This window comes from Eurosta solidaginis, chromosome 5 (assembly GCF_040869045.1).
Source record: "Eurosta solidaginis isolate ZX-2024a chromosome 5, ASM4086904v1, whole genome shotgun sequence".
Taxonomy (NCBI): domain Eukaryota; kingdom Metazoa; phylum Arthropoda; class Insecta; order Diptera; family Tephritidae; genus Eurosta; species Eurosta solidaginis.
The window spans coordinates 17100740-17126322 of NC_090323.1; the positions used below are offsets into that span (position 1 = coordinate 17100740).

A 25583-nucleotide genomic window follows, 5' to 3' on the forward strand; every position below is an offset into this window, starting at 1 on the left:
AATCGCCTCCAATTACCGCTTCAAGGGGTGAGACTGAAAAAATCCTTCACTTGATGTTTAAGGACCTCCATTACAACAGCTATAAAAAATAAAGTTAAAAAGAAACGACGTGCATAGATAGAAAGTATAACGGTAATATTTATTTTTGAGTAATGAAGCATGCAATTTGGCGTACAACTCCAAGCAATACGAGTATGAGTGTGTGTGCATATGTGTTTATATTGCTTTAGAAAAATAAATTTTAAAAACGCAAAAGAGAGCGAGTGCTGACAGACGAATAACGATGAACAGGATTTTGGATAGCATTCTCACTGAATTACTTCAACCGCATGGGTGTGCGCACCACGGTTGCCACTTTGGTCCATTTGGACCAAAAATGGTCCTTTCGAACCCCATTTGGTCCGCTGGTCTCTTTTTTTCAATTTTGGTCCTTTTTAGGCTGTAATCAAGATTGTTTGTTTTCACTGAGGAAAAAATGTTCAACACTGCTCACAAAATTTTCCACACCTTCATTAACCTTTATATAATTTATAATTTACCTCAATGGATTTCTTACGAAAAAATTGCTGTCATCAAAATGTAGCATAACAATAGCACTGCACCTAGCAGATAGTTTCGAAAAGTGTTTTATCTTGAAGCAAACCAATTTTCGTTAATTGTTGATGAAACAAGCGGTGAATCAGAAAATTTTGTTTTGATGGGTAGATATTTAGATCGGTTATCAAACACTTTTTGTGATAGATTTTTGTCACTATTTGAGCTTAAAAAAAGTTGTTGCAAATGCAGAAATCTGACAGAGTTGTCCACTGATGGAGACATTCTTGTATTGAAAACTAAATAAAAGAATGACCACTGTCGGCTATAATTTCTATTTTTGTTAATAGTATTTCTGTTATACAACTGTCAAATTCAATATCAGTTACAGAATTAAAAGGTTCTATATATTTCCGACCTGCACTAAACAGTTCAATCAGAAAAAGTTAGTCTGCTGATATTATTCCATCAATATGAAGCACCTTTTGAGTAATTTTAGGTACAGTGATTATATCAGTGTACATAATTTAGAATACTAAGTGTCTTAACCCAAGGAATGTTTTTATTGGAAGTAAGGAAGGAATATTTTTCGAAAGCGATAACTTAACAAATGCTCAACGTAGATCTGATATAAACGCTTTGTGCCAAATTTTTCCCGCTGGAGAACTGAACCCCAGAAACTTTAATAATAAAATTGTTTATAATAACTAATTGCTCATACCTCGTCAAATGGAATTTCGACCATTACTACACAGTTCAAACTTTAAATACTTTTCAATAGTGAATCTGAGGACTGTGGCTAGATTCAATTAATGTGAGTGTTGAAATATAAATTTTTCTCTAACACAAATTATATGGGAAAAATGTACATTTCAAAACTCGCACTTACTGAATCTAGGCCATAAATAAAAAAAATTTTAACTTGAGGGTGCACTGGTAAACGGAAGAGTAAAGTAATTTGAAGCACTTTTAGACTTATTTTATAATAAAATTGATACAACCGAGCTCTGGAGAAATTTAGTTTAAAAATAAGATTTTTATGTAAACAAAACAGAACTAGTTGGGCTTGCGACACGAGTTGTTCTCTAAGATTTTTCGTTAAAACAATTATTCATATAAGGCTTTTTGTTAGAATGACTTTGTACTTTACCACAACCTGAAATTAAAAATTTTACAAAGAATTCGGCACATTCGTGAATTGCCGAATTGTTTGTAAGACAATTAAAACTTCAAAAATTTGCTCCATTTCTTTGAGATTTGGTCCTTTTTTCCGATGAATTTTGGTCCCAAATGAAAACATGGTGTGGCAACCGTGGTGCGCACCAGCTGCAGGTGTGTGGGTGTGTGTGTATGTGGAAAGCGATGCTATACGCCTGCAAGTATGCTACTATTTTCATAAACGTTGATGACTGAGTGCTCATTCAAATATAATATGTGTTTTGAATATTTTTATTATCTTCGCTTGAAGCTTAAGTAGAAAAAAGAAACGAGAACTATGCGATAGAATTGTTTTATATACTACATATATACATAAAAAAATACGCTCACAAGCTTTAAAATAAAATAGCGCATATCTTTATTTGTACAACGTGACCGTACGTCAACATGGAATTATGGTTATATGAATTAGGGAGTGTGTGCTACTGCACTAAGCAACAATAAATGTCAAATAGAAAAAGACAAAAGAGGAAATTGTAAAAATCATAAACATCATAAAAAGTTTAAATTTATTCAGCAAATATATAAAACACACACAAGCTCAACTGGGGAGCGCTTAAGTTATCAACAAAGCAGCACTTACATATTAACATGCAAAATTGTTTCAACAAAAACCAGTCAACCAAAAAATAAACGATCAAATAAAAATATACATTCACATATGCAAATGACATTTTTGCTGCTACTTTCTTGCTCTTTGTGCGGCTAAGGCTTTGACTGGTGAATGCTTTGAGCTTTGAAAGGGAATTGAAAACAAACAATTTCAAGCGAAATAGAAGTGAAACTTCTTTTTCTTAGAATATTTGTTGGAATGTTATTAAGTGTAGAACAAATGTCAACCTTGCAAAATATATAACAGTTTTGAGGTTTTTGTAGAACAACTGCAATGTCTACATAGAATTTTTGAAATGGTTGGCAACCCCATTTGGTAATCCAATTCTTATATATCTTCGTTGTTGGGTAAAGTATTAAATATCAAGGCACCATGAAATAGCAAGTATTGAGCTCTTTTTTGGCCTATTTGTTTGCTGATGGTCACACTTGACCAGCGTTAATTTTTAAATTTCCTTCTAAACCATTTTCCGAAAGGATATGGACGATCACATTTCTCTAGACCAACCCATCTGCTCTACAGTTGTATTAACAATATCTCAGTGGTCAGGTACACATAAAAACTGATACTAAAGCTCGGGTATTGTCAGCTTTTATATTTCGCTAGCCTACTACCATGGCTACTTCCTTCGTTATGTCTATTCAGAAGATACTTGTCAGCTGGCGAAAATTGATGGTTGCTTGAAATATAATCATATCTCATCCATTTTCTTCACATTAACGAGAGTGAAATCATGCTATCATGATGGAATGACACCACTCGAATAAGATCACAAATGATAACTCTGGTTAAGCAAACGATACGGCTGTGTATTCAGTTGAATCCGAATGTATTAGCAGTGACCAAACCCACTATAAAATTCCTTTAGCGTTATGCAAGAATGTTTGAGCTCCAATACCGCTACAGCTAGTGAATCCACTCTAGCAGTGTAACAATGGCCCACGAACCAATAGAGATTCATTGATTTTGTATAATTTTGATACCCCTGGCATGCCGTCCACTTCGGATTTGGAATGATGATTTTGACGTCCCTCCAGCTCAGTGTGATCGAATTGACCAATACCAACCGACTAATGTTATCACTACAGCTTGCTCCCCGTTCTTGTCTAGTAGAGGTACATAGCTACTAGGAAGGGAGAAACCCTAGTTATCAGCTATCATCGCATAAGGCATCTAAATTTTTAAATCCGTTATCATTGTGTTGTTGTAGTCGATTTCAATATTATTGCCTGTGTAAGCGAAATCCACTGTTGCTGTTTTTGAAAAACGTTTGAGCAATACTTGGGGCCTATTATGGCCTACTGATTCTCTGACTGTGACCATCTAAACGTTGCTATCAACTTTTACTTAATCCCAGGCCGACAATTGTCCCTGTCTGAACTTCAAGACCGTTTTTCTTTTGGTGGTGAAATATGGTGAGAGACCCAAACAGCTAATCAGTTCACTGACCGAAAGGCTCAAGCGACCATCAAGGCTTACAACTCGACCATGATGCAATCGAAGGTGGTCTGAGAGTTTTGTGGGAGTGTCCTGACCTTGCTTTCGTTTTCCTCTTTCTCATGTAAAATGAAATCCTCTGACTTACAGTGCACAATAATAAACTAGGCAGCTGACACACATATCTGTCAGCCCGAATGGCTACAATTGAACAGGACTCTGAAAGCTGTAGGGAATCCCAAGTTCCTGCAGCCGCTCATGTTCAAATGGTCTCGTAAAGGCAATCGACTATTTCAACTTCATAAGAAGTTGTACTTCAAAGATAAAATTAAAGACAATATTAAATCATAAGCGAGCTTAAAAAGAAAAGTACTCAAAGCGGATGTTACCCACCCTTTCCCCCCTCCAACCCGCAATTGCTAACTCCATATATTGTTGCACTGAGTGGCAGTTTTCGCATAATAAATCGCCTTTTGGCTATGAAAATCGCTCAAAGGAAACGTGAATTATATATGCGAATATATGAAAAGTGCTTTTTTGGAATTTCAGCTTATTGCTGGACAGCTTCTTTGTTTATGGACAATTTTTATTACTTTGAACTTTTTTTTTTGTTGATTTCTCCTCTTTCAACTATTTGTTTATGCGGTAAAATAAAAAATTACCATTGTACGTGTTAAAAAATGTTATGCTCTGACAACTTAATTCAGTTTGGCGATTTTCCGAATGCTGCAGTGACTATACGCAGAAACAATGCAAATGGGATAATTTCTCATAAAAATTTCACCGCAAAGTGATTAAGATAAATTGCATTAAAACATGCATACATACAATGAGTCAAATACAGAGTTTCTTTATGTATTGAGAATGTCTGTATGGATTTCACATTTTGTTCCCAGAACTGTCTTATTTACTTAAAAGGCAAAGATCTACACCCAGAGAATTTTCATGCGAAATATGAGGGGCAAGTAGACTGAATTTATTTAATACATATATTTTATTATGACGTTCATGCGTGGAAAAAAATAAAGAATGATCCCTTAATACATAAAGAATAAATAGTCTTATAACGCCCTTTTTACTTGAACTTTGCGTGCAAGTCGCATTTTAAAAGCATTTGTGACCCCTTTTTTAATTTTATATGAATAAGAGGTTAATATTAATCTGGAATATAATAAAGGTAAGGCGGCAAACATATTTCAAAATATTTTCCAAATTCAATGATTCTGCACCTTCTATTATCGTTAAAATCGCTGAGCTGTCGAATAAATAACTCAAATATCCAGCATAGAAAAATGTTCTTTATTTAGAACACTGCTATGGTTGTAGTACTTCACAATTGAAATACCGCATACTTCACTTGCAACGTTCTGAAATCAACTGATTGAATATTCCTTAGCTTGCGCTACATTTACACTCTCAGTTGCCTTCTTCGCTTATTTCTCCCATGGTCTCGACTTTTCGCAAACAGACTTCTCGATTAGTTGCATTTTTGCTGCTCTCATACCTCTGCATCTCATATTCACTGTTGCTTTCTATGTGTATGTGTGTGTAGATGTTTCTATTTCATTTGCTTGTCTCGCTTTTGCTGTTGTTCAGCATCTATTACTAGCGGCATAGTGACGTATCGAAACTGCTTATATTCGCCACAATATCGTTCTTAGTATGTCGTATATGTACATACTATTTTCTCAATAGAAGGTAACATAGTCAAATTACACCCGGTGCCAACGCCCATGTAACAAAGCTTAGAGCTCAGCACTTTTGGGTGCATTAAACAATATTTCTTCTAAACTGGTCAAACTGTTTGCGTTATAGTAGCGGATATACAAAGAAGTTACATAATGCGCGATTTTATAAAGGTTAGTGGCGAACTTGTTTAGTAAAGCCCGATTAGGCAAATCTCGTTTAATACTTATAGTATTGAAGTATGTGGCAACCTATATGTAAAATTATTTTTAGTGACAGCACATACATAAAAGATCTAGAGACGGTTAATGGCTGGCTACGTACAAGATATCTTCCACGTCCGCTGAGACTTTCTCAAAATATAATTGATATAAGCTGACAACCCTATCTGGAAATACTTTCATCAAATTACTGCATTAAATGCCTTTCATTTGAAACACAGCGGGAATCAGCCAAGGATCACTCTTGCCAACACTTGCTTCTTTGGACTGAGTAGGCAATTTAGAACTTGAGTCCTCTCTCGGCAACCAAAGATTATGCTCTTAAAATGATTAATGGTGCAAGTGCTGGTATTTGATGCAGAAGCATGGGCTAAGACAACATCTGATGAGACGGCTCTGGAAGTGCTTATATCGGCGACGGAGAGTATCGTCAGTTTGTTTTTGTCATCTCACGCTGACTATCGTTGATGTTGTGTGACATTGTCATTGTTGTTGTAGTAGCGTTTGTTATTTTGCGCTGACTTTGTTTCTGGGATTGTGGCAGCATTCCTTTACTGGTGGAGTAACCATATATGTATATTATTTCTAATTGCTGTTTTTATGTACGAGTCCCTTTTTCGCTCTTATTTGGAATCCAAATCTATAAATAAAGTTTTGGTTGTAACGATGTGGATTCGGGCTATTAGCGAGCTTTGGGCAATTTTGTTCGTAGTGCTTTTGTTTAGCTATATTTTATCAAAATAATTTGCTAAAAATAAACGATTGTGAGCACACAAAGCAATCTATTTGTACTATGGCGATATTGTGAATATTTGCACTGCATTACCGACAGCTGCTGTTGTTGTTGTTGTTGTTGTAGCGATTAGTTACTCCCCGAAGGCATTGGGGAGTGTTATCGATGTGATGGTCCTTTGTCGGATACAGATCCGATACGCTCCGGTAACACAGCACCATTAAGATGCTGGCCCGACCATCTCGGGAACGATTTATATGGCCACATTAAACCTTCAGGCCATCCCTCCCTCCCCACCCCCAAGTTCCATGAGGAGCTTGGGGTCGCCAGAGCCTCCTTTGTTAGTGAAACGGGATTCGCCGCTCGAAGGTGAGGTTGACAATTGGGTTGGAGAAGCTATATATTGCGCTACACAACCCCTTGAATCCCACCGACAGCTGCTCTCACACGCCAGATGGCAGCGCAAGCTTTAAGTTTTAATTGATTGATAGAACAGCTAATTTCTGTTGATATTTGATAAGAGACTTTTAGATTGGTTGCGCAAGATGCGCACGGATACGGCTCGTGTACTATAATTGCCGCCGTCGCAGTACAACCGTTGGATTAAAAACGTCTTTGGAACCATTACCAATCTCGCAACCACTTCCACATTACTTCAGTGTGGCGTTCAGTACTTCTTGTGTCTACAAAATTGCTGCTTTATTGTCACCTTCTGGACGGTATGCTGTCAAAACTAGAATCACCATTGATAGATGAACTTTAGTAAACCCGATCATTTCAGCAGACTTCCTGCCATCTATTTCCGGCAAAAAGAATCTTGCTACCCTGTTCGAGGTGGTGTCCGCCCAACGCTTGCTGAGCTGACTCGGTGCGCATCTATGCGGGAGCAGACCACAAGTGGCCAGCAGAGTGTCGAAATCCCTATAGCCATCTCCATCCGTCTGATCATAACTAAATAGCGTTTTAAGATTTTAAAACCTCTGAACTATTTAGATTATCGGCTGTACTTTTAGGTCACCGTTAGTGTTGTAAAACGTTTCACCCTCTTCGTCTCAAAACCTCACTCCGCACGCACACAAATAAATTACTTATGAAAACAGCGTAATGCCCCGCTGTAGACTAACATACATATGTCTAGGAAAAGCGTCTAAAGCCACCAACAAGAAAAACAACAAACGTAGTGAATAATATACTCTATCCATTGAAAAAGCATTGAAAAAAGCCGACCACCGAGCAACTGTTTGAAATGCTTTGCTTTTGCATTCATACAAATACGTGAATGTACTTTATGCGCTCTGAACGCTGCAATGATTCTCTTGTTCAATCCTATTATACTACATTTACGCGCTACCCCTTACTCTCAAAACTCCCAAGCACAGAAGTAAATCCCCGCGGGTGAATGCCATTGGAACACGGTGGCAAGACAGGATATGCTTGACATTGCGCGCGAACGCTCGTTGCCATCAAAAGAGCTTTTAACACAAAGCAATGCAGCTTTTGTGAGATTACATATGCTCGAGACGCGCTGTTTTTTTTTTACAATCGTGTGAGCGCGTTTGTATAAGTTTATGTGGCGCATTTGTCAATGTGGGAGTATGTTAACGCGCACACTTATATTTTGTTATTATAATCAACAAGGAGTATCCTTATTAAAAGTAAATGTAAGTGATGAATGCATAACGACTCTTTTCAAAATACACTATTTCATTAATACCCAAACAAATGGCAGGCGGTTTACAAAATATGAGGAGCGCGCCAGAAAAAAAAATATTCATTGAAAGCGCATAATAAATTTTAGTAAAAATGGTTGTTTGACAAATGCCAGCAGAGTGGTTAGAGAAGAGGATACATATAAATGCGGTGGATATGGCTACGTGTTGTAAAAGTGCACTTTGCGCCATTCTTTCATTGCATGAAAAGCGGAGCGCGTTGGGAGAAAACCAACAAAATATGCATTAAATACAAAAGCACAATAAACAGAAGTTGAGCGCTGCGGTGCGCTATGACTACGTGGCCTCATGAAAAGCCATAAACTTTAGCGCGCGCTATGAATACCCCGCGCGCTACCACATCAACCGTTGCGCAGCGCAACTGAACTTCTACCGCGCCTCCCTGACACTGAACTTATACACTGCTGCAGGCGCGTTCTTGATATGCACTACTATTCCAGGCAACTGCGCGCTTATCCGCGCGATCCGCGTCTACTAACATCAACTATTTCTCAAGCTTGACTGCTCAATTTCAACCGACTTTACGGTTTTATTTTTATTTTTTTTCAGTGCTTTGTGCAGTTTCCATGTTTTCAGTAGCCGTTGGCATATAGCGCGCGCTTATAATAAAAAGTGGTACCGCTGCTTTTGCACTCATCTTTTCATTTTAATAGGCATGAAACTAGCCCACAAAAGCATAAAATATTTACACCTTTAATTAAATTTTCTTTGCTTACTAGCATCTCCGCCCCCATGCCTCACACCGCCACATTTTCATGTTTCAATGCGCATACAAAAGCGCCACTCGCGACGCCATTATTCAAGCCGAAATGAAAAGCAACCAAAGTTATATTAGTAATGAGGCTATTTTTCGTAGAGGTTGTGTGCGGTCAAATTGAATTAGGAGCTCCTCCCTTAACGGCAAATGTAACATAATTAAATGTTACTGAACTTGCATTCCCTATCTTGCAGGATGGGTGTTCCTTTGGCTTTGTGAAATAGGGCGGAGCAGTGCATACCATGTCTGAAATGTGGTGGCGCCGCGCGATCAGAGTCCCAAATGAAGTTTTATGAATGGAGGAGAAGAACAGCTTTAGGAGTCAGCGTCCTGGACTCTGTCGTTTTGAAGGCATTGTCGTCCCTATGAACCGTTCTATATCCAGAGTTACATCAAAGACCATGGAAGTTTTTAAAACTTTTGTTTCTTTGGTGTACTTGAATTCCAACTGGGATTGGAATCAGCCGGCAAGAGATACCTACCTAAATGCGGTCCTGCCTATAAAAACAAATCTTAAACCATATTTATTTTTAGCCTTACATTTCCCAAGTTCGGAACTTGGGACCTTTTCATGGAAAAGAGGTACACACCCCTCAGAATTACGCAGGCCGACAACGTTTTAACCACCCCAACGCGTTAAGCGGCTTAGAATATTCCCAAGGTTGTAATGGCTGCCGTAACAGATGGTAGTACCGGAGCGTACTGGATTCATATCCGGTAAAGAACTGTCTACATCTCCAACACTCCCCTACATTTCCGGGCGTGCAACAACAACGACATTTAAACGTTCTTAGAAACATCGAAAACTTATACCAAAGCAGAGGAAGTTCTTCCCGAGAACTGGTCGTTCAACTTTTTTGGGAATCTGGTAATGAGCACGCGATTGACTTTACAGACTACATCACGACTTTAACCCCTGCAAGGAAAGTCATTGTTCCTCTAGTCAAAAATTCAGCCATAAATTTATAACATCTTCCAAGGAGGATAAAATATATTGACTTTTTCGCGACTCTAACTCTGGCCGAATACTATAAACATCCAGTGAGCTTCTTGGTTGCCTCCTGACCAAAAGCCACGAAACCAATTACTGCATTTGCATATTCTGCGAACTCCCAGTAGCAGATAGGATACCTCTTTATAGTGAAGAAAGTGCGCATAGTAACAAATTTCACACATTCTCAACACGGTTTCACGTTTTTGCATTTTTTGAGCAACATTTGTCTTAACGAAGCGAGAGCAAGAAGAGGCGCCTGGTAAGAAAATTGATATGGAGACGTGAGCCATATGAACTCTATAAGCTGGCTGAAAGAATCATTCCCGAGAGGGCAACATAAAAATCCAGCGAATGACAGAAGTTTTCAAGACCGGAGGAATTTAGGGTGCCAAGTTTATGGATATCCACCAGCGTATCATGAAATGTACTTAATAATGAAACCCGACAGCGGTAGCATCACGTCGTAATTCATAAAAAATACTTGGCGTAATTTACCTCCAAGGAGATGCAGGTTCAGCTTCTTTTGCGTCGTTTTTAATTTGTCGTACATCTCAGCGGAACGGGAGCTACATTTTTCATGCCGACTCCAAGCTGGAGTGATACGACTGTCATATCTAGAAGCAGCAAGTTGCATAGGTCCTATAAAGCTTCTAGTATTTGCCAAGAGGGCCGAGTTATTTTATAACATAGTTCCTGGTTTTTGATAGGGTTTTTCAGTTTGGTCGTAAAAAAATATCTGCTAACGCTGCGGACCCATGTGAGGTCTTCATGGTCCGGCCCCTTCAACCTAACCTTACCCGCTACCAAAAATATGAAATGACAGAAGCGCTTTGGAATGAACGGCCACAATCTTCATGGCAGATAAGAGTTCAATATAAATGATGACAAATTTTTTTATTTTAAATTTTTCGAGTCTGTTTGAATCGTTTTAACTTTCATGCATTTATTTCCATTAAAAACAGTCAAACAAATTTCTTTTACCAAAAATTGCAGAAATAAAACTAACAAAATTATCATTCCCCCCACGACAAAGTCATCCGTTTACCCAATTACCTTATACATTGAATTATAGCCAACCATTAATAATTTTATTAAATCTAACAAGGCATGCCGATTACGCCTGTTCGCACTGAAGTGAATATTCAAGCGTCATCTGTTGAAACGAATAAATATTGTGGTGGTATGAAGGCAAGATTTCATATTTAAGTACTTTACAAACACATATACACAGCCAACACAAAACAGTTTCGCACCTTCGCGCGCTTCAAGAGCGAACTTCAACACCACATCGCTAAGGACATGCGGTAAATGAGCGCGCAATTTCAAGATATGCAAAGCGTAACAAATCGGAACGATCTTACATACAGATGTTTGATTTAAGAACGATTTGCAATGCAACATGCGGCTTGTGGCATGCCACAAAGTGCAACATAACTCACACTGCCGTCAGTTCGTAACTGACAAACACACTGACTGGCCGACAACGCCCTCTCAAAAAGGGAAAACTTGTGGAGTGAGAAGCAGAAATCGGGTTTATATCACAAGTGAATGAAAGTGTGTGTGTGCTGAAGAAAGTCAACCTTGACGCAGCATTTTCCGTATTGTGGGGCATGGGTAACACCCACTTCACACACACAAATTTTATTGCCGACAAAGCGCCAGCAGCAGTGCAAGGGATACTATGGCGAAGATGTTATGCAGAAGGACTGAAATGATTTTGTACAGAGAAAAATATTTCGATTTTCATTACACTGCTCGCACACATCAGCAGCGCAGCAAAAAAGAGGCGGTGGTGATGTTGCACTTTAACAAATTTTCATTACTCAAAATTCTGTATGCAGTTGTCAGTAAATATATAATCAATAAATAAATATCAGCGGCGGTAGGTTGACTGATGTGCCTAATCTAGCGTTGCACTTAAATGTTCACACCGCGCCACAATAGACAACGCCTTCGCCCTGCGCTATGCGTTAATGTTGCCCTCAACGCATCAATGCGCGCGGCTGATGACGCAGCGTTATAAAAATTAAGAAAACGAAGCGTAAAGATAAAGTTACACTGCACATTCATATATGAAGCAAATTCATTGTACTCGTAATACATTTAATCGAAATGGAGTTGTATGGCTTCAGGCAGCCGGCAACAACACAAAGGCTTCACGCCTAATCAGCGGCTAAGTTCTGACAAAATCGCTACTACAGCTTAGTAGCAGCTCCTGCGTCCTGCGGCATTGTTTTGTGTAATAACTACTTTTATGTGTGCGTGTGTGTGTTACTAAATTAAGTGTTGGTCATTGAAACCAGCTCAAAATCTTCATTCTGTGCCTGATGCCATTGTGTTGTTGGTTGCGCTAAATGCTTGAAAGTTGTTAGTAAATGACAAGCCAACGAGTTTTTTCAATCGTTGGCGGTGCGCATTGATTAGACAAAAAAATACATTCCTAGTGGACCCCTTTAAATGACCGAAAAGGGTGTCTGAAAAGCAGTATTCTCACCTATTTAAACTTAATTTATTTGAACCTGCTTATATGCTGTGTCATGTTACGTTAGGTTATGTTATGTAAAAATATATATATTATGTTGTGCTATGTAATGATAAGGCGCGCTTAAGCAATATTACTTTGTAACGTTATGTTGGATCACTTTATGTTATGTTATTTTTTGTTAGTTCATGTGGTGTTATGTTATGTTATGTTGTGTTACGGTATGTTATGTTGTGTTATGTTAAGTTGTGTTATTTTATGTTTTGTTATTTAGTGTTAACTCAAAAAGATTTTCCGACCTCCCTTGTCAAATTTGGTTTAGAGACAAACCGATTTCCGTGTTGTACCATTCTTTGTTCTCGAAATGGTACGTTATATTTTGTTCTTATATCCCACGTTAAGTTAAATATATTAAGTTGTCATATTTTGTTATGCCTGGTTAGCAGGGCAGCTAGAATAGAATTATATGTAGAGAGCTTTGCTATAATCAGAACTTTCATTGAACAATAACCCTAGTGTTCACAATGAGTCTAGCAGAGAGCTTGTCTTCAATAACACACCCAGAGTCCTAGAATATGCAATACGTGGACAACAACAAAGTACATTATACTTGAAATGTCTTGATAAATGCTTATTGAGATCGTGTCGGATTCAATTAGCAGTTAACTGATACCTCGCGTCTAATATGGTTTTTATGTTCAGATAACTTGAGGGAACCAATAGCGATGCCAGTCAATCACAAACAATTCTTCATCGCGTTTCCGTTGCAGTCAAGGTTTTGTTAGACCTTTGGCAAGTAAATCGCTATTAGCGTTACGGATAGCATTCCATTTAACTGGTTTCTATTCAAGAAGATTTTCGAGCCAAGGACGATGCTGTGATACTCTGCGCACACGAAACTTAAAGCCATCGGAACAGAATTTCATCATTCTACTGCCCTCGAATAGTTCTATTTCTGAGCCGAATGACGCACAATGACGCATATGCTTCGTGCTCGGGTTTAATTAGCCAACTTAGAGCTTCTCTTGCAATATAATCCCGATTTATGTAAGAAAATAAATGAATACAAGGTGCGATAACCTCCGAAGAGATTTAAGATTGAGCTTCTCTTTCAATTTGCGTCGTGTTCTTTTAATTTTTCCTTGGTGGTACGAGACCAACATGTTTTATTTATTTATGTCAACTACGGCATTTGCAAGCCAGATGAATTTTCACTGGGAAGCTTTTCATGGCGAAAATACACTCAGAGTTTTTGCTAAATCGCTGCCGAGGGGCGACTCCGCTTGTAAACACTTTTTTCTAATTGAAAAAATCTATTTCTTAATGTTTGATGTTGTTTTGCCCGGGGATTAAACTCAGGATCTTCGGTGTGGTAGGCGGAGTGCGCTACAACCACACCACGGCGGACGATTCATGTAAGGCTATCAGATAAATCGCGAATTGATTGCAGCAATGTTCTAGCCAGAGTACTTTATTCGACCTCCGTACACTATCTCGCGAACCCATACCAAACGTAGGCTCTTGAGGGGTCAGCTGGGTACACTACAGCGCCCAAGCGCTGAACAACTCCTAATGCTCTCTCCTTTCCATTTCAACTATATCTCCTCATTCTCTGAACTCACTGACTATACGCTTCCCTTCGGAGTATGCCATGTCTGTCATGTTGCTATCTATTAAAAATAATTTACTTTAAAACTTTTGACTCACCCTTTAATTGCATCATCTACCCAATCTCATGTGCCTCTACTCAAAATTTTGTTTAATTTGTGTGAACTAAATCCCAAATCGAATGCTTAGCATTTCGCGTTACGGCCAGGAATGCTGCTGCTATTGCTGCAAGAAAGTAGCCCTTTTAGCTGTTGTAGACCTCCCGTGCTGTAGATTATGCGGTGACAACACTAAGGGCGCGTAAAAAATTTTTGTGACACGCATATTTAGATATATCTTTTTGTAGTTACTAAATGATTATTATATTTATTAGATAATGAAGGTATGCTGTGAGCTCTATTTAGGTTGTGTTTACGGCAAGATAGTCTTTGGTAAAGTTGGGAATATGATATCAGAGCTCCAACATGAAACATGCCTTCCTCTCAGTAACCTTACAATTACATGGAAATATGCCTCATCGTCGAAGGGTATACTTCTTTGATATTAAAATGACAGGATTTTGGGCAGCATTGGTTCGTCTAAAATCTCCCCGAGATTAACATACTTACATTAAAGGCATATCTACGTGACTCTAATGCCAAAGTGGCAGATGCTCTATTGTTGTTTGATACGGCAAAAGAAAATAATGCAATTTTGTTTTATCATAGGTGATTTTGCACTATGTCAACACACGCTCCTGTTTGGTTTCAGCTCTTCCTACCGGCCTTTTGATACGGGGAAAAAAAATAGAAAAAAATACATTTTTAATTTTTTTATATAGCATCTCAAAGATGTGGAGGATAAAAAAAGGTTAGGTTAGGTTAGGTTAACCGAACCACTTGCTTTCCCTTATGAACCCAAAAAGAAGCGAGACGTCCCCCTTCCCAACCTCTACCAGGCTGTCGAAAAATCGTAAGCGCAGAAATCTGAGCCTCCTTCTTTGAAGCTCCGGACATCGGTACAGGAAGTGGTAGATCGACTTATCTTCCTCCTCATCCTCACACATTCTGCTGAGGGAGCTTTTTGTTATTCGCCACCGTCGCATCATTGGTGCGATAGCACAATGACCTGTGATGACACCCGTAAGTACCCTTACCACGGATTTGTTCAGTTTGAGAAGGAAGCTGGTGCCTTTCCTATCCAAGCATGACCATAAGGACCTTGAAACGTCACAGTCAACCCTTTTGGTCCATAGCAAGTCTTTTCTCTCTTCTCATATTCCTCGATTCTCCCCAGGAGATAACTTAGCGGTGGTCGGACGGAGCTGTCCAGTAAGGTTAATGGCATAGTTTTATCGTTGTTTTTCATAGACGCTGATGTGACAAAGTCCAAATGTGCCAGTTAGCTTTGGAATCACCTCTACTTAAGCTTATGTTTCCCACGAATAACGTAACATATCTAGATACTGCAGTATTTATGAGAACCAAAAATGAATTCAATGATCATTTTGTTATCAATTCAATCATTAATTAACTTTATTAATCGATTTGATACGGTAGGGGTAACAAGTGAGGATACTTTAGTGAAAATAATAAAGAAAATATTAACACATATACATATATTTTAGCATGTATGTGTTTGCTTATGCACCTAATTAGTCTTTCTAAGCAAAACAAAGAAAATACAAAAAGAAAACTAGATCATTTTGTAAGCTGACTTTTCTTTCTTATCTCCTTAATTTCCGCTAGTCGCTTCAAATTCTCGCCTAATTTATATTTTCCACTGATACATACATACATATGTATGTATAAGTATGTATTACTTGTGAATGCAATATTTATAAATATGCGTTTAATATGCATAATATATCATTTTGTCTGCTTATCGGTCATGTCATCTTTGACGACCATTAACATTCTTTCAGCAAGTGCATACAAATTAAAAGCACTATCGAAATAATTTCCAAAGCAAACGAAAAACGAAAGAAAATAATAAGAAAATAGTAGAACTTCGTGAGGAATTTATGTAGTTTTTCTTGCAACACGTTGACCGTACGACCTGTTCTTTGTTTTCAAAGCTATATTTCTCACAAATAAAGAAAAAAAGTCATAAATATTTGTTCTGCGTCTAATTTTTTTAATGTTCTTTTAATGTAATTTACTTATACTTTTCTTTTGTTGATATACAATTTTATACAAATTGCGTCTACGCATTGTCAAGCCAATTAGTTTGTAAAGATAATATTGAAGAGCTCCTCAAATGTCATCCCAAGGGAATGCAGCATATGGATGTACAGCGTGGCGAATAAAGATATAAATGAAGACGACATTTAAATGTTAAATACTAGTAGAAAACTATAGAGATTTGCTTAGAATTCCCAGCGTAGCTTAGAAACTTGGCCGCCACAAATTTTTAAGAAGATCTTAACAGGTTTTGTAAGTAACGTTTATTTGTCAAAGTTTAAACCAAAAAAATTATCTTGAAAACGTTCCTTTTTACACAGACTATGGTTGAGTTTTACTACCACAATCGTATATGTACATATAATGGTTTTTGAGTTTTTCGTTCCGTGCGGAAAGTAATAATTACTTTCTGAGATTTTTAATCCGTTATTGAAATAATAGTTATTTTTAAAGTTTTAATTTTCGATATTTTAAAAAGGAGTGGGCCTTAGTTCTATATGTGGACGCCTTTTCGAGATATCGCCATAAATGTGGACCAGGGGTGACTCTAGAATATGTTTGTACGATATGGGTATCAAATTAAAGGTATTAATGAGTGTTTTAAAAGGGAGTGGCCCTTAGTTGTATATGTGAAGGCGTTTTCGAGATATCGACTAAAATGTGGACCAGGGTGATCCAGGACATCATCTGTCGGGTACCGCTAATTTATTTATATATGTAATACCACGAACAGTATTCCTTCCAAGATTCCAAGGGCTTTTGATTTCGCCCTGCAAAACTTTTTCTTTTTCTTCTACTTAATATGGTAGGTGTCACACCCATTTTACCAAGTTTTTTTCTAAAGTTATATTTTGCGTCAATAGACCAATACAGTTACCATGTTTCATCCCTTTTTTCGTATTTTGTATATAATTATGCCATTTTTTTCATTTTTCGTAATTTTCGATATCGAAAAGTCATAGTCGGATTTCGGCCATTTTTTACACCAATAAGTGAGTTCAGATAAGTACATGAACTGAGTTATTAAAGATATATCGATTTTTGCTCAAGTTATCGTGTTAACGGCCGAGCGGAAGGACAGACGGTCGACTGTGTATAAAAACTGGGCGTGGCTTCAACCGATTTCGCCCTTTTTCACAGAAAACAATTATCGTCCTAGAACCTAAGCCTCTACCAAATTTCACAAGGATTGGCAAATTTTTGTTCGACTTATGGCATTAAAAGTATCCTAGACAAATTAAATGAAAAAGGGCGGAGCCACGCCCATTTTGAAATTTTCTTTTATTTTTGTATTTTGTTGCAACATATCATTACTGGATTTGAATGTTGACATAATTTACTTATATGCGTAAAGATATTAACTTTTCTGTTAAAATTTGAATTTAAAAAAAAATTTTTTTTAAAGTGGGCGTGGTCGTTCTCCGATTTTGATAGTTTTTATTAAGCAGATATATAGTAATAAGAGTAACGTTCCTGCCAAATTTCATCATGATATCTTCAACGACTGCTAAATTACAGCTTGCAAAACTTCTAAATTACCTTCTTTTAAAAGTGGGCGGTGCCACGCCCATTGGACAAAATTTTACTAGTTTTCTATTCTGCGTCATAGGTTCAACTCACCTACCAAGTTTCATCGCTTAATCCGTATTTGGTAATGAATTATCACACTTTTTCGATTTTTCGAAATTTTCGAAATCGAAAAAGTGGGCGTGGTTATTGTCCGATATCGTTCATTTTAAATAGCGATCTGAGATGAGTGTCCAGGAACCTACATACCAAATTTCATCAAGATAACTCAAAATTTACTCAAGTTATCGTGTTAACGGGCAGACGGACGGACGGACGGACATGGCTCAATCGAATTTTTTTTCGATACTGATGATTTTGATATATGGAAGTCTATATCTGTCTCGATTCCTTTATACCTGTACAACCAACCGTTATCCAATCAAAGTTAATATACTCTGTGATCTCTACTCAACTGAGTATAAAAATAACATTTATTTTTTGAGTGTTTTATTTCCCTCGAAAAGTTGTAGTTATTCCTTGAGTTATTCGTTTTGCTCAGCAAGCAAAAGTAATACAAAACTCTTTTTTATAGAAAATTAATAGTTATTTTTTGAGTTTTTAATTTGCTCGGAAACTAGTAGTTGGTTGTAGCGATAAAGACACTCTCCGATGATTTTGGGCAAAGCAAAAACGTCAAGGCAACAAGAAGCCTTCATCAAGCAAAATAAATTAAACTATCCGTTTCATATTTTATAAATAGCAGATAGATATATCAGATTATACTGACTCGGACGAGTCTAGGCCTTCGATATGTGGTTTCGTCGACCATCTGGCGTTTGTATATTCAATATACATAATTGAAATAAATAATAACATCAGTGTAGCCGGCAGACTTTTTCCTGCCCGAAAATTGGTTTGTCTACATTTAAAAAGTGAGCCTTGCTTCACCTCTTCTGTCTCTGTATCACTCCCGTCTATTTTATTCTCCATTTTCTTTCTTATTCTTGTCCATCTCTTATTTCATTTACCTCCACGAAACTCCTACTCTCACTCTAACTCTCACCTCCTCTTCCACTCGCACTCCCACTCCAAATCTAACTTCCACCCCTGCTTTCACTACCACTCCCACTGCACCCTCACTCACTCATAATTGTATGGAATCTCTATAATATTGTAACGAATTTTTAGGAGTTCCTGATAATTATGCGCCCTCTGCTAACGTTCGAATCGATGAACTGTCGAATAAATACCTCCAACATTCAGTATTGCAAAATGGGCTTTATTATACTACTTTGCGAGTAGTACTTCACAATTATACTTCACTCATAGCGTGTTTAAGTCAAATTGATTACTGATTCCTCAGCTTGCGCTGCTTTTATACTCTCGGTTACCCCGTTCGCCCGTTTCTCCTTAGGTCTAGACGTTTCACGTACATAGCTTCTAGAACAGTTGTATGTCATGCATGTATCTTAGCTATACACTTGTAAATCTGCAGTTTATGCTTTCTTGTGCGTGTGTATGTGTGAGTAACACCTTCTGCTCTTACCCTGCAAAAATCGCGAGTACTCCATGCATGCATGTATGGAGTACTCGCTATGTACCAAGCGAGTGCTACAAAATTAACCACAATGCATACAAAAAATATGGTCCAATTAACATTGTGATGCCCTAGGACTGGACCATATACTCCAGCTCTGCATTACATCAGAGTAATCCATGGAGTACCGACAGTCCAATAAAGAACGTGTAGTGATTACAACCGTTAAAAACGAGCAATGATCGGCTTACAATATGTTCGTATAGAATCATGAGTTGGTCCATTGTTGCATTACAGTGGAGTATAATGGTACTCCAGTGGACCACATGATCCAACGATTTTTTCAGGGTAGCTGTCAGCTACATATATGTATGTGAAATAATCTCTCTGCTTCAAGCTGCTGGTTATGTGTATGGATTATTCTTCGTTTCCTTGTACATAAGGGTGGCTGCTTGCTGTCTTTGTTGTTTTGATTATTTACTAACAGTATAGTGATGCTAATATACGCCACAATATAATCACATAATTAAGGCAAGAAGTGAATCTAAACTTTTTCCAATGCCACGCTCAGAGCCTTTTTTTTCAAACATTTTTTCTAAACCATGCTTGAACCATAACGAAAAAACAATAAAAAATATCGGTCAGGCAGTTTTTAATTTTAGCGAGACTAACCCACAGCAATTCATTTTTATGTTTATAGTTATAAATTTCCCTAAAAAACGCGTTATATTTTTGACAACAAAAAATTTCCCAACTTTTAACAATCTGTTAATAGAAGTAAAGTGTCAGGGTTCTTTAAGGCACTTTGTATATGTTATGTAAAGTTATAAGCCAATTGTTCGCTTGCACTTGAGCGCGTATCAACAAAAAAGACTCCCTCTGCGAGTCCAAAAGCTACCAGCGGCTACTTGATTGCGCTTTTGTACGTAAACCCAAATAATTTCACATTAAATGCGCTTAGCTGCCGCTTATCCTCCATTCCACTTATACTTCTGCCTTTATTTGTTTTAAGTCTTAAGTGGCTATTTTGTTCATTTGAGTATACTTACTAACTTCAGAAATTACTTTCCATTTGACACATTAATACTAAAATATTGCTTTAATGTTGTTTTTCTGTTTTTCTAATGTCCATCATAATTTCATTTAAATTTCCCATTTTCATATTCTGCAGCAACTTGTTTTTGCAAGTTTTTATACTCAGTTGAGCAGAGCTCACAGAGTATATTAACTTTGATTGGATAACAGTTGGTTGTACAGGTATAAAGGAATCGAGGTAGATATAGACTTCCATATATCAAAATCATCAGTATCGAAACAAAAATTGATTGAGCCATGTCCGTCCGTCCGTCCGCCCGTTAACACGATAACTTGTGTAAATTTTGAGGTATCGTGATGAAATTTGGTGTGTAGGTTCCTGGGCACTCATCTCAGATCGCTATTTAAAATGAACGAAATCGGACCATAACCAAATTATTTTTTTAAGTCAAATTTTAACAAAAAATTGTATATCTTTACAGTATGTGTCAACATTCGACTCCAGTAATGATATAGTGCAATAAAATACAAAAATAAAATAAAATTTCAAAATGGGCGTGGCTCCGCCCTTTTTCGTTTAATGTGTCTAGGATAATTTTAATGCCATAAGTCGAACAAAAATTTACCATTCCTTGTGAAATTTGATAGGGGCTTAGATTCTAGGACGATAACTGCGTTTGAAGCCACGCCCAGTTTTTATACACAGTCGACGGTCTGTCCTTCCGCTCGGCCGTTAACACAATAACTTGAGCAAAAATCGATATATCATTACTAAACTCAGTTCACGTACTTATCTGAACTCACTTTGTATTGGTGTAAAAAATGTCCGAAATCCGACTATGACCACGCCCACTTTTTCAAAGTTACAAAAAATTAAAAAAATCCGATAATTCTATACCAAATACGAAAAAAGGGATGAAACATGGTAATTGTATTGGTCTATTGACGCAAAATATAACTTTAGAAAAAAACTTGGTAAAATGGGTGTGACACCTACCATATTAAGTAGAAGAAAATGAAAAAGTTCTGCAGGGCGAAATCAAAAGCCCTTGGAATCTTGGAAGGAATACTGTTCGTGGTACTACATATATAAATAAATTAGCGGTACGCGACAGATGATGTTCTGGGTCACCCTGGTCCGCATTTTGGCCAATATCTCGAAAACGCCTTCACATATACAACTACCACCACTCCCTTTTAAAGCACTCATTAACACTTTTCATTTGATACCCATATCGTACAAACAAATTCTAGAGTCACCCCTGGTCCACCTTTATGGTGATATCTCGAAAAGGCGTCCACCTATAGAACTAAGACCCACGCCCTTTTAAAACACTCATTAGCACCTTTCATTTGATACCCATATCGTACAAACAAATTCTAAAGTCGCCCCTGGTCCACTTTTATGGCGATATCCCTAAATGGCATCCACCCATAGAACTATGGCCTACTCCCTCTTAAAATACTTTTTAATACCTCCCATTTGATACACATGTCATACAAAACACATTCCAGGGTTACCCTAGGTTCATTTTTCTACATGGTGATTTTCCCTTATTTTGTCTCAGCTGAGTATGTAATGTTCGGTTACACGCGAACTTAGCCTTCCTTACTTATTTTAGTTAGAATCAGACAAAGGCAATTTGAATAATACACGGTATTATGAAAATTAATTATAGTGTCGACTCATCACTTTACGCCCGACGCAATGCTGTCCAGTTGCTACTTGGCGGCTTAACACTCATCTCAACTCAGCTTTTGGCGCTGGCGTAACGCACCGCGACACATTTCTTACTCACATCTATAACCCCAAAATGTGCCTCAAGTGTATAATTAATGAAAATGCAGCCGCCCCTATTTGCCAGTTTTATGCTGCTACTACACAAAATTCTCTAATTCACCTGCCTTGCCGTGGTGAATGCTCGCCTCGCGTACCTTCCCATTCTTGTGTCTCCTTAAAAACTTGAATTAGTTTCGGTGTGTTTTTTGTGATTGTTTCATTGTTGATAAGACCACCAAGCGCGTTGAGTAAAAAGAGTTATTAACTTACAATTTGCATAAATTTTACGCAAACAAATCAAGAACAACATGAAAACTATAATAAAATACAAAAAGATAAAAAATATGATATTTGCATTTTATTAGTTGCGTTGAGGGACCGTTATTGAGGGTAGATATGACAGTTATACATTGTTGCAGCTCATAAATTTAATTATGAAGTTATTTAAGTTGGGGATAGAAATTATTGGTAGTCTTCAGTTATATAAAGGGGTAGAAAGGTGTTAAGAATACTTTCCATCTACAAACTCTCGTCGCAAGGAAATTCGACGGTCTCACATAGGTTCAGAGGTTAAGGTAAGTCTTAGTCTTCTCCTAATGAAATATCATATTCCTAGCTTTTTGAAGTAAACAAAAAATTATTTATGGAGGCAGAACTCGGTTAGCTGACCCAACTATTTTACAACGAATTCGGAGCTCAAAAGGGCACTAGAAATAATTACAGACCTTCTCTATACCAAAATAATATTAGTTGTTATAAAATACTTATTCCGTTTTTTGTTAGAAGCTCCAAAGATGTATAAAAATAAGATTGAAATATAAAGATGGAATTTCGCATTATATGTTGTTCACACGGTACCTAATTCAGGCTCAAAATAATTCACTACTTTTTTAGATTTACAAATTATACCAATAACGACCTCTTTGAGGTGATTACTAAATAAATTTTGTTTATATCCATAAAGGTATCTAAAGTGAAGCCTCTAGATTATGTGGGTCGGTAAGAACCTCGCATTCTTATTGTTAACCGAATTTGTTGGATCAAACGAAAGAACCCAATTAATCACCAGGGCTAAAGTTATAAAATTACTCCACAATATTGGAAATACTAGATGTTTTTCAGCACACAGATCAACTGCTGCCTCAAGATCTAATAAGTCTGCCGCTAAACCTTGACGCGCGAGTGCAGAGCACATAGAACATGCTCAACCGTGAAGCTACCTACCGTACCTACCACATGAGTAAAAAATTTGTTAAAAGAAAAAACAAGCTGAACATCGTTGGTTAATGTGGAGAGCAGAAAATGTAAGGTAAGGCTGTATAAATATGCGCGGTGTTAAGTTATTGCGTTGATATTGAGGTTAGCGCCATTGGCGTTGTTATACTATTTCGTTATACCGTGACGCAATGACGCCAACAATGCTCTCGCTGAGCACAATTGCGATAACTGTTTGAGTTGAGACCGACGTTGGTGCGGGACTCATTCAGACAACACAAAAAAATCGAAGACCCAACCTAAGACCAGGTGATTTTTTTGACTCAAAATTTGATAACCATTAAACTCAAGCTCTGTTTAGCTCTCTCTATGTAGAGAAGTATAAGGTATTTCTCACAGATTTTAGGCCCTGTGCTTACAAATTAATGCTATGCGTCTTTCGTAAAGAGCCAAAAGGGTTTGGGGAAAAAGATGACTATTCCTAATTCTTTGTCCAAAAAGATTGAGGCCAAACTTCTCTTTTGCTGCTTCTAATATTTTCATACATATTGGTAGACCTAAAATTGTATGCCGAATCTGAATGGCATTGATAAGGCAGATGAATTTCACAGAGAAGTTTTTCGTGGCAGAAATACACTGAAAGAACTTGCCAAACTCCTGCCGGGAGACGAGCCTCGATCTTGATGTCTTATTTAAAGCATTTTGATATGAATTGCCCCCGTCAGTTGAGTCCGCCTAACGGCGCTCGTCACTAAATTATTTCCCTGGGAATTCAGAGAATACTGCCAGAGTGATATTTCACCCCCAGGATTAAGGGGCTTAGAAGAGAGGGAGGAAAGCCTGTTATAAGAGACGACTAAAATACCCAATTGTCAACCTCATCTACCTGTGGCGAATCCTGTTTCATTAGCATCCGCGGATTTGGCGACCACAAGTTCCTCATGGATCTACGGGGGTGGGGGTGAAATGGCCTAGAAGGTTCAATGTGGTCATATTAAATCGTTCCCAAGATGGTCGGGCTTACCGGTGCTTACACCAGTCGGCCGTGATATATAGCGCACTCCTTCATTACAGAGTATGAATGATTCTAGACATGTTCTATGGAAATTTTGATGTCTTCGAGCTGTCTTGTTATTAGTACCACTTTTTATAGTTCTTTGGCTCTATTTTTTTTACAGATTTTTAAGAATAAGAGCAAATCAACGATAACTTCTTTCATAGTAAGAGCATCGATCTGAAGCTTCAGAACATAGCATTCAATTTCCTTTTTTCAGCGGACTCAGTTTATTTCTTGGATAATTTAAAAATTTATTCAAACACCTTCGTTACCATATTCTCAAAAGTATGTACATTCGAAAAATACTCCAACAAAGATTTTGTACACTCCTTGAATATCAAGCCACACTTGGCGCCAGCGCGACCCATAGCCTCCGCGTAAAAGTACTCGTTATCCGCATGTTCGGATAATTCATCCGCGGATGATGAGGGACTGTAAATTAGTTAATTAAAACATGATTTTTAGGGACCTTTTATACAACCGGATCCTTCAACTTACCTCAACAATATATGCAACAATTCACCAAGTAATCCATTACGATAATGTAGTGGTATCTCTGCTGCCTCACATATGCTCTTGAGCACACAAGATCGTCCAGATGGTGAAAAGCTGTAAAGTTATTAGTCAGATCTTACTTCTGTATATCTTTTATATTTGGATTTTTTGCTACCGTCCCGCTAAAACCTCAAGCGCCTTATAAATAGCCCATCGATAGCTGGACAAAACTTTCCTCTTCTCACTGAGATGTCGCTCCAAAGCAGCATAACGTTTCCATTCATCCGCTCGCGCCAAAAAACGTTCAAATTTTGTCAGCTCTTTGGTTTGTTGGTCTTGACGCGCTGCAAATGGCATATGTGTAATAGTGAAGAGTTTCTCTACGGAGTCGGCCAAGAAGTATTCCGCTTTCAAAACATAACCGGTAGTCATGGCTTCGTAGAGAAGCTCCTCAATCGGTATACCAATACCAACGATCCACTGCAAGAAATTGTATTATCTTCTGGTATATTCTTACTCTATTTCTTTTTCTTGCTACCTGTATACGCGTCGGAGATGTCGGTGGATATATTAATGCTGGGATCCAGCGTTTTTGCCGCACTGCCACAGCTTTCAACGTACAAATATGCGGTCGTATTTTGACGCTTAACGCCAAAAGCAATAAATAAATTTGTAAAATCATTTTACGATGCAAAATTTACTATTACAACTATTTAAGATATTTTCACTTGAAATCACGCTTTCAAAGCAATTACTTTCTACTTAGTAGCAGTCAAAACG

The 25583-nt window shown here is 37.6% G+C and overlaps 1 protein-coding gene across 1 annotated transcript; it reads right to left on the reverse strand.

Annotated features, from left to right (window-relative positions):
- Positions 1–24559: 24559 nt before the first annotated feature.
- LOC137254126 (uncharacterized) lies at positions 24560–25485 on the reverse strand. Its single transcript, XM_067791867.1, has 4 exons — positions 25342–25485; positions 24979–25283; positions 24807–24917; positions 24560–24740 (listed from the first exon to the last, which is right to left on the reverse strand). The coding sequence occupies exons 1-4, from the start codon at positions 25483–25485 to the stop codon at positions 24560–24562; spliced, it is 741 nt and encodes a 246-aa protein (XP_067647968.1).
- Between the last annotated feature and the right edge of the window lie 98 nt (positions 25486–25583).